At 26.3% G+C, this 9702-nt stretch overlaps 1 protein-coding gene across 1 annotated transcript; it reads right to left on the reverse strand.

Moving 5' to 3' along the window:
- Positions 1–7690: 7690 nt before the first annotated feature.
- LOC107163399 (uncharacterized) lies at positions 7691–8673 on the reverse strand. The gene is made up of 2 exons (XM_015510808.2): positions 8311–8673; positions 7691–8081 (listed from the first exon to the last, which is right to left on the reverse strand). The coding sequence occupies exons 1-2, from the start codon at positions 8504–8506 to the stop codon at positions 7921–7923; spliced, it is 357 nt and encodes a 118-aa protein (XP_015366294.1). The 5' UTR covers positions 8507–8673; the 3' UTR covers positions 7691–7920.
- Positions 8674–9702: the final 1029 nt, after the last annotated feature.

Below are 9702 nucleotides of genomic sequence, written 5' to 3' on the forward strand. Positions count from 1 at the left end.
TCTTTGTTATTGTTGGTTTGTTTGAAAATAACGATTGATGTGAATGAACAAAATAAAATACTATAAATATTAATTGTAATCCCAATCCAACATTCTAGTATTTGTTTAACTGTTTATTAGGTTTAAAATAAAATGAGGAAATACGATTTTAGGTTATGAGTGAAGTGATGGGGTACTGATGTGTGTTTTTTCAAATATAATTTTCATTTTTACTATCTGTTATCATTTTTTGGGGTAATAACATGAATCACTATTTTAATTTAGACTTGTTTCTGATAGAAAATTATCTAGTTGAGAAATCAACGTAAATAATTCCTAGTACTTTTCAAACTGATCGAGAAAATACAAAAAAATTTTTAAAAAAACTGGAATTTCCACGCAAAACTAGTATTCGATAAAAAAGATTTTTCAAACTATAAAAAAATAAATAACCTTAGATATTTGGAATATTCACGAAATGTTTATATTATTATAGTTTTCCTCAAATAATACATATATTTTTTAAATATTTTGACTCGTTTTGATCTATTTATTTATCATTTAAATTTGTTTGATATTTTTTTCTATACATTTTGATACAAATTTTTCGTCGTGTAAAAAAGCTTGATAATTTAGTATCAAGTTGTTCATATGTAGCTCTGTAGCTCTAGGTAATATAACTGGAAAAAAACTAAAGAATACAGGAAAAAATATTTTTTTGACATTTTATGTTCAATTTGAACAAAATTATATATTTAAACAAAGAATAACATTTTATTCTAATAGTTAAATAAATTGTTTTAATATTTAAGCAAAAATATATCATAAGCAGTAATACTTGCGAGAACCGTTTTTGTTTTTACGAAAATTTGATAAATATTATTTATCGTTTAAATAAAATTTAATACACATACATGTCCTATATTTAGGCCTATATATATGTGTGTTTATAGTTATACTTCTTATGATATCCTTTGAGATGGAATGTATACTCGAACCTAGTGCGTAGTAACTGTACAACAGAGTGGACTTTTTTTTTCTTATTTTCCATATATTTGAAATAATATACTCAAGCTGCATGATAATAGTCTGAATAGTCTGATCATGTTAATATTATGCAGGTATTTCTAATGTCTGTATCGCATTATAATATGCTTCAGATAACTAGAGAAAATTTATTTAAATATACATGAAATGATGAAATGTTTACTGATAATGAACCTGGACAAAACCAAACAGTTAGGTACAGAAGAGAAAGTAGAGAGTTAGAAAAAGAAAAAGAACAAGAAGTAGAAAAAGAACAAGTTCATTACAACAAATATGTTGTTTTTTAGATGTTACAAAATTGATTAGAATAAAATGTAACCAATGGGTGATATATATTTATAAATTGATGTACATGTATATATATTTTTTTTATTGTTACATCATCAACTACAAGGTTATTAGCTTACAGTAGTAATATTTTAAGTTATAGATTATAATATATTATATATTTACAATAGATTAAAATTATATTATGTTGTACATTTCAATTTTTTTTAGGAAAGAAATTATTTTTTCTGGATCTGTATAAGGCCCAATAGCTTGTACATGTATATTACAATAGATATAGGTAATAATATCCCTTGGCTTTAACCTATCAAGCAAATAAAATATTATAAAAGAATGCTACAATATAATGTTTATGTTAGTAAATTCTGAAAATACTTCATCCCATTCAACATTTTTTATTTTAATTTTTTCGATTAAATAATTAATTAAACCTCCTTTAAGCTGGGCTTGTGGAGGAGGCATAATGTTTTTTATTTTAAAAATTTCACTTATAATTAAAATTTGAGAATAAATTATAAACGCAGTTCAAATACAAAAAAAAATCAACAATATGATAAACTTTTGAGAAAAAACCGACCAGTACAATAAAATTTGACTTTTAAAAAATAAAAACGAAATTTAAAACTATTTGTATCGTCTCTTTACAAAAATATATTAACTAATCATTATTGTATTATTTAATTGATACCATAGTACCACCGTGTATAGTTCATGTCTATATAGGTATTATCTTAGTGTTCAATCGTATGGCATTATGTCTGTTAAATAATTAAATAAATACATACATTATATAGTAACTTTTTTATTTATATTTGTAAATAGCTGGTACGTTTAATGAAAAAATAAGTCTATATGTTCTGCACGAGAATGCAATGCTTGCCATAACCTTATTATACTTTTAGTGTCTGTACCCATAGAAAAATATGTTATAATTTACAACATCAAAACGTTAAAATAGATTGATTGGTGACGAGTTGCTCGATGACCACTGTTTAGATACAATTGAGCTCTGATAATAACTGCGTTGCATCTTCATGGTAAAAAATTATAAATTAGTAAAATTATTATTAGTTATCACTGAAGTAAGCAATAATAAGGCAAATCTAACCTAATCTAATAAAAACTACTATTATTTTTTATAAACAGTACAATTTGAGTTAAATGTAGTAATTTTCTAATTAAATAGATTTTATGCACTGTAAATCAGTTAAATAAAATATAACAACCTTATCTTTTGAAATTTTTGAAATACAAATACCAATAATATTTTATACATTTTAACATAGGTATAAATAATAAATTATGCGAAGTTAAAATGCAATACTATATCAGTTACACAAAAAACTATTGGAAGTATTCTGATTTAATTCGGTAGTTTTGTACAGAAAACGAAACTAACTAAATGTAGATACTAGATATAATACAGTTGTGTAGGTATATTAATATCGTGGTTTTAACTAAACCCGAATTAATATTTACGGTAAATTATATAATATGAAATATACTATAAATCTTTATAATACACTAAATTTGCATTTTATAATTTTATTTACACACGGTAAACAGTATGTAATTTATTATATTTTAGTAAGATATGAAAAATCTGTGTTTTTAATAATATGTGAATATAGTAATATTACTGCAGATGATTTTAAAATTTTAATTTTTTAATTTTTTCTTTTTAGAACGTTTGATGGTTACATATTATCGTTATATAATGCATATTGAGCCGGATGGATTCAAAAATAATAATTATTGTTTAATGCTTATAATTCATTTTTAACACATATTATACTGTAACTCCTGACAAAACATGCATGGAAAAACTCAGTCACCAAGGTCGTGACGGTTGGTATTTTTCTTATACGTCTAACAATATACACAATACATAAATGAACGCGTTAAGTGTTTTCCTTCGTTTTCATGTCCACAGGTCATATCCGGGTATGGTTCAATATCTTCTGCTAATACTACATATAGTGACTTGCACGTCCGTCATATATTTCACGGGTGACTATATAATAATATTTCTGTAACATAACAGCTATTATATAGACAATACTTGAAAATATAATCCTACTTACCTGTGTAGCGTAATGAGTCAGATTACTTCGATGTTTTCGAATTATCAATAGGTTTGTCGATTTCATTGCACAAGAAGTCTGTAAGTCATTATAAATGAGGAAACTAGATAGGTACATGTTCATTTAACAACAAATAGTTAAATACAATAGTATACAGTGTAAATCATAATTACCATTTGTTAACTCAGAAATGTTATTGTAATGTGTTTCTTGTTACTCGTTTTCAACTAAGTCTTTCAAAAACCAAAATTATTTTGCATAACAATATTAGTTAGCTTACTACATAATATTATGCAGTTTTTTAATTTATTGTCCGAAATATGTTGTATAGCATTATGAGTTATGACCGATGAAAAGAGAAATGACAAAGATTAAAAGAATATTATTATACCGTATTGTAGGCACCTGTGAAATAGTTACATATTATTATGATTACAATAAAAAAAAATTCCACTTAAAAATATCTGAAAATATCAGTAATACCATTGAGTATATTATGTAGGTAAAACAATACATTTTATTATAAATATTTGTTCTGGTGTAGGTTCTACTTTTACTTTTGAAACGATAGATTACATAGCTCGTAAAAACGAAAAGTGACAACACTTGAGCTCATTTAAGAAATAACACTTATAAAGAATTAGTGGTATAAGTTGGATTAGTACATTTTCTTGTATAAATCAAAAACTAATTAGTATCACGACTTTAATAAATTGTATCCAATATTTTTTAAACGTATAAATACATACACAAGTAATATCAAAACAGCATTTAATCATTAATATTTAATACTCATATTATTTGGTATCTGTTATGTAAAAAAAAAACAACATTGACGTATAGAAAATAATATAAATTTATAATAATCGTAATCATAGGAAGATCTCAAGTTACATTAGTGACATTATTAACTAACACAAATCGTTAAAACTTAAATAATTATAGTTAGTCAGATCACTACTCCAACTCAAAGCCCTGATTAAATATTTCTGCATAGCATATAAATTATGATTTAATAACATGCATTTAATTTGTTCATATAAATAATACAAACATTAAATAATTTTCAATTTACTGTTAATATTTAAGAAAAACCGTTATATATTAGTTGTTTAAAAATTTAACTAAATTACAAATATGTTTTTTAGTTTATTAAAAAAAAATATATGGTGATAATATGATATTATAATCTTACTAGATAGCTAGATATAATAATATATGAGTTGATAATTCGAATTACTTCACGGTCTACATAATATATTAAATAAACCAGAACAGGAAAACATTTCAAGGTTTTCTTATGAATCTATGGAAAATTGAGTTTAGAAAATGTATTAAAAAAACTGTATGGGTAGTTTTTTTTATAGCGGAAGTATTATAGAAGTAACACATAAAGCAATACAGAATTTTTTTTCACTAAGATTGAGGTTTTTTTTTAGAAATTCTATGCAATTATTTTTTAACTTACTTACAGAAGTAAAATTGTTTCCTCTTGTTTATTTTGTAATTTATTTATTTATAAATTTGTAATTCATTAAATGATTTACATCAGTGAGTATAAGATATCTATATTAAGTAATAAATAATTTTTAATGTTATACTATAGGTACCTAGCCATTGAGGTAATCAGGTTTATGAGTGGTGTGAAGAGGAGAATGCGAGACATAATATAGTATCCAGAAGGATGAAGAAAAACTAGAGAGATTCAAGAGAAAAATATTAAGGAAAATATAAGGACAGCTATACAATGCTGACTTGGAAAAATTCGAAAGAAGAACACTGAACAAATAAAAACAGCTATGTAATAATAAGTTGAGTCTACAGTATTTCTTGGTCAAAAAGAGGTTGTGTTTTAGTAATAAACACCGTTATAAAAAAAAAATATTTATAAATTTATATGTATATTATATACTACCTAACGAATGAGCCACTAATGGGTAACACTAACACTAACAGGTGACTGTTATTATAAATTATAAAAAAGTGACTGCTCACCTCAATTCTATTACGCATGATTTATGCAAATTATTTTTTATTTAATATTTTATAAGTTTAATATGTCTATTCTTGTTTCATATTTACTTAATGTGCTATTAAATATAGATTGTTAATTTCATCTATATAAAAAAAAGTTAGAATGGACAGGCCACGTCTGGTGAGCTGAGTGGACGAGAAGGTAGCTGAAATAAAATCAAGAGGTAGATTTTGGCAGAAATGGAATGAATCAATTGGAAATAAAGAACAAAAAAAATTGATCCAATACTAGATATGTGAGTGGAAGTGGATAAATAAATGTGGAAAAGCATTCCTCAAGCGATGATGGGCTGAATGGATCGCTATAATACTAGGAAGAAGAAGATTCATACAATGCATTGTTATTAGCTGGTACATTATGGTATGATCCATTTAACGTAGGACACTCAATATTTTTAAAAACAATTGTTTTTGAAAAATTTTAATTTGCTTAATTTTAAGTCATTATTGTAAAACAACTTATTTTTATTATTTTTGGACCACAACTTACATTTATAATTTCATTTTCCGAAGCAGAATATTATTAAGAAGGAGTAATCAATAAAAATAAAATTTCTGTCAAGTATATCTTGTTAATTAATTATACCTAACTATTTTTGTTTTATTGAAATGAAACTTCCATCTATACATTTTTTTGTACAATAAGTAGGTTTGATAAATGGTATAGAAGCTTAAACGAAGCTTAAGATTAGAGTAGTTACTCATTGGTAACACCCTATATATAATTTTTTTATTAACCTAATTATTTAAATTTTAAAATTTCGCTGAGTGAAATTGTGGACCAATATTTTGTGTGGTACCACCTATTGTATCACTCCAATAATCTGATGCACTCATCAAAACTTTAAGAACTATTATAACTCATCACAAGCTACTTTTCTATAATTTGAAGGAAGTACTCCAAAACATATTGTTCTTTGGAATAAGGAATTAAAATCATTTAGTCATTAAAAAAAGGAAAACTAAAAAACTAAACCAATAAAAATCGTTAAAATATTTTAGTAACGTTAATAGTTTTTGAACAATAAGTGTCTTGTATTAAATGGATCTCCTGGTCCTATAATATTATAATATAATATTCATCTAATATTGTTCTCAGAATTTATGAATAGGTAATATTATATATCAAAACATAGATATTATATCACCATGAAACATACATCACATCGAAAATAATCTACGTATATGATATAAACGTCAATGCCAAACGGTAATTATATTATGAGTCTCGTCTTTTATAATGTATAACATTAATATTATAACTAAGCCTAAGGGGGTAATCATTATAATACTTAGGTAAGAAAAGAAGGAATGATCTAATAACTAATAAAGACAACTTATTAGTTATACATTTTAATATAAAATTTATATAGCTTACATTTTTTTCACTTAAAAAAAAAAAATATTATTATTTGATATAGGTCTAATATACTTCAATTATTAGTTTGATTTAAAGTTATGGTTTAAATATAGTCTATTTAACAAAACCTTTAAATAAACCTTAACTTAGTTTTAGACTTATGAATGTGTTTAGAATTTATAAAACAATGGTTTATAGTCTATAAACTTTATGCAATATGAATTTATTGTTGTATTATTTAATTTATATTTTTGAATAATTAAGGACTTTATTGTATTATAAGTATAATAAAAAAACAATATAAATGTAATTTGAATTAACATTGTATTAAATGGCTTAAAAAAAGATGCACATACGATGTAAAAAAGTGTCGAAAAACTAAAAGTTTCTTAAGTCTCGGCTTATTATGTATTACATTTTATTCTTATTACACAAACACAAAAGAATCAATACTTAAGTTACACATTCATATAGTTATAATCCAGATTAGGTAACTATAATATTCCTGTACATACATATATAATATTATAATCAAGAATTTTCATTCAAAATATTTGAATATTGTTTCAATGATATTATACAATCGTAATTCAGAAACTTTTTTAGTTTCGTTAGCGTTATCTTTACCTTTATAATACTCTATATAATACTATATGTATATTTGTGAGAAAATAAATAGCTTCATGGAAATCTGTACAAAAATTTTTACGCAAGAAGAAATTTTATGTTCCAAGTTCCACATAGCTAAATTTTTTAAATTTTTAAATTTTAAATTTAATGAGCAATCATTTAAGTACAAGTCAATAGTTGCTGAGGTATACCTCTTTACGCATAGTTAAAACTCTACATTACGTAACTTTTGTTCGTATAATGAGTTTGTATTAAATTCATAAATAAATAAATATTATATTAAATTTATTTTTCATATTACAAACATGTTCGTTGCATTATTTGTCGAACGTAACGTAGATCGAAACGCTGCGTGGTTTGAATACAAATAATAATTATATTGTCAGGATTAAAACATTGTGCGTGGCTTATGGTAGATCATAGTAAGACAGGTAAAGGTATATTAGGTATGACATTATACATCTCTTGGTTTCAGTGATAACTGCACCGTCGCACGCGTTAGACCATCAACGATCTGGCCGATTTGTTGGTCTGCATCGATGTAGCCGCGGCCGTCGAGTTGGAAGGCAACATAATCTTTGATTTGTTTTTGGATCCAACTCGGTTGTGCACTTGCAAATTTGATTCGACGACGATCTCGTCGAAGCCTGTGTTCAACACTACCGAAAAACAAATATTTAATTATTAAAATAACGGCTGCGACGTAAAATTCAGTATATTCCTTTAATATCTAATATTTTAGGTTGCAAAGGGTACCTATTATACTTTCCAGTTATAAGTATTGCTGCAACATCTTAAACTATTTAGGATTTTTAGGATAAAGGGTCGTGGGAGGAGGTGAAGGCTATTTTATATTTTGTTTCTTTCATTTGGTATATGAAATTTTACCTTGTGTGGGCTTTTGAAGTCTGCTCATCCGGTTGTTGGAAAGAGTCGTCGGTCCGGTGGAGGTCTCCAGAGGTTTGGCTCCTCCGTCTTTTGACGGTTTGCCTTTGCCGGCTTCCTGCGGTCTGCAAAGGCAACCGATGACCAGAAGTAATAAAACCATGAGCACGCTGACCGAAAGTCGTTGAGTGGTCTGCATTTTAATATGTTACGATGTTATATTAATATGTAAAATAATTCACGGCGAGTAGGTGAATATGGAATAATAATAATAGAAACAGTTATATGTTATATTATTATAATAGTCGGTCGACGGAACTGGCGATGGTTCGTGCGCGGATGCTGATCCAATACTGCAGCCACTGCCACCGCCATCCACTTGACCACCCACCTACCCAACGCCGTAGTAACCGATATCGTCGCCACAGCAGCGGTCATACTTAAATCTCGCTTAATCTCGCTTGGTAGAGGCTATATAATAATATATTATATTTTATACTATACATTACATTACACGACCGACTATATTTATTTTATCAATTTTATATTGTGTGTCAGTATACGAACGATATTTTAAACGCACATATATTTTGTTTATCACACACAGTATTATTATTGTTCGTACATGTCTATATACGGCCATATAACTATGTAGGTACCTATACTGCAGTGACAGCGCTGCTGAGACGGTGAAAGTATAAATATTGTACATTAAACCTAATGAAATACCTATTACACAGAAAGACGTGGTAATCTGAACGGGCTTGAAAATTGTCACATATTTATATTAATACACACATATATTATGTATGTATATCATAATAATGTAATAATATTTCCTGCTGATAAAATATTTGTCGATTGCGTTCGTACATCTCACGTGTACTTGGCCGTTTGCAGGACAAGGCATTTAATATAGAAACTAAGTAGTGTTCAAAAAACAATAAATCAATGTTTTAAATGAATAGGTGCATAATCATAAATAATATACATATTAAATGACTGTACATACATAATTATAACTTTGACACGAAATAATTAGTATTTAATTAATAGATAAAAATAATTTTAAATTTCAAGAAAATTGATTTTGTATAAATCATTGGTTACCTAATCCGAAAAAGATCAACTATCCAAATAACCTCTTCCCCCAATTTCGTTCGGGTTATAACGATATCCTACTGTATTATTATTACGAGTTTAATCTACACGAAAACCAATTTCATAGTACATAATATTATACGTTCTGATATTTAATTGTACCATGCATTCTGTTACCTGTGTTATATTAATTTAAGAAGTGCAATACTGTGGTGTCAAACCATGAGTTTAATAATTATATTCGTGGTCTGTGCTAGATCTAAAAATATTATGTTATTCAGGACATAACACAAT

The sequence above is a fragment of the Diuraphis noxia genome, unplaced genomic scaffold (assembly GCF_037042655.1).
Source record: "Diuraphis noxia isolate RWA-SAM2 unplaced genomic scaffold, SU_Dnox_SAM2 contig0003, whole genome shotgun sequence".
NCBI lineage: Eukaryota > Metazoa > Arthropoda > Insecta > Hemiptera > Aphididae > Diuraphis > Diuraphis noxia.

What these genes read in the sequence shown, in the direction of transcription:
- LOC107163399 (XM_015510808.2), bottom strand. Translation starts at nt 8,506, where the DNA reads ATGCAGACCACTCAACGACTTTCGGTCAGCGTGCTCATGGTTTTATTA. An exon ending in ACTTCAAAAGCCCACACAAG is followed by an intron (nt 8,082 to 8,310) that starts GTAAAATTTCAT and finishes GTTTTTCGGTAG; the next exon opens with TGTTGAACACAGGCTTCGAC.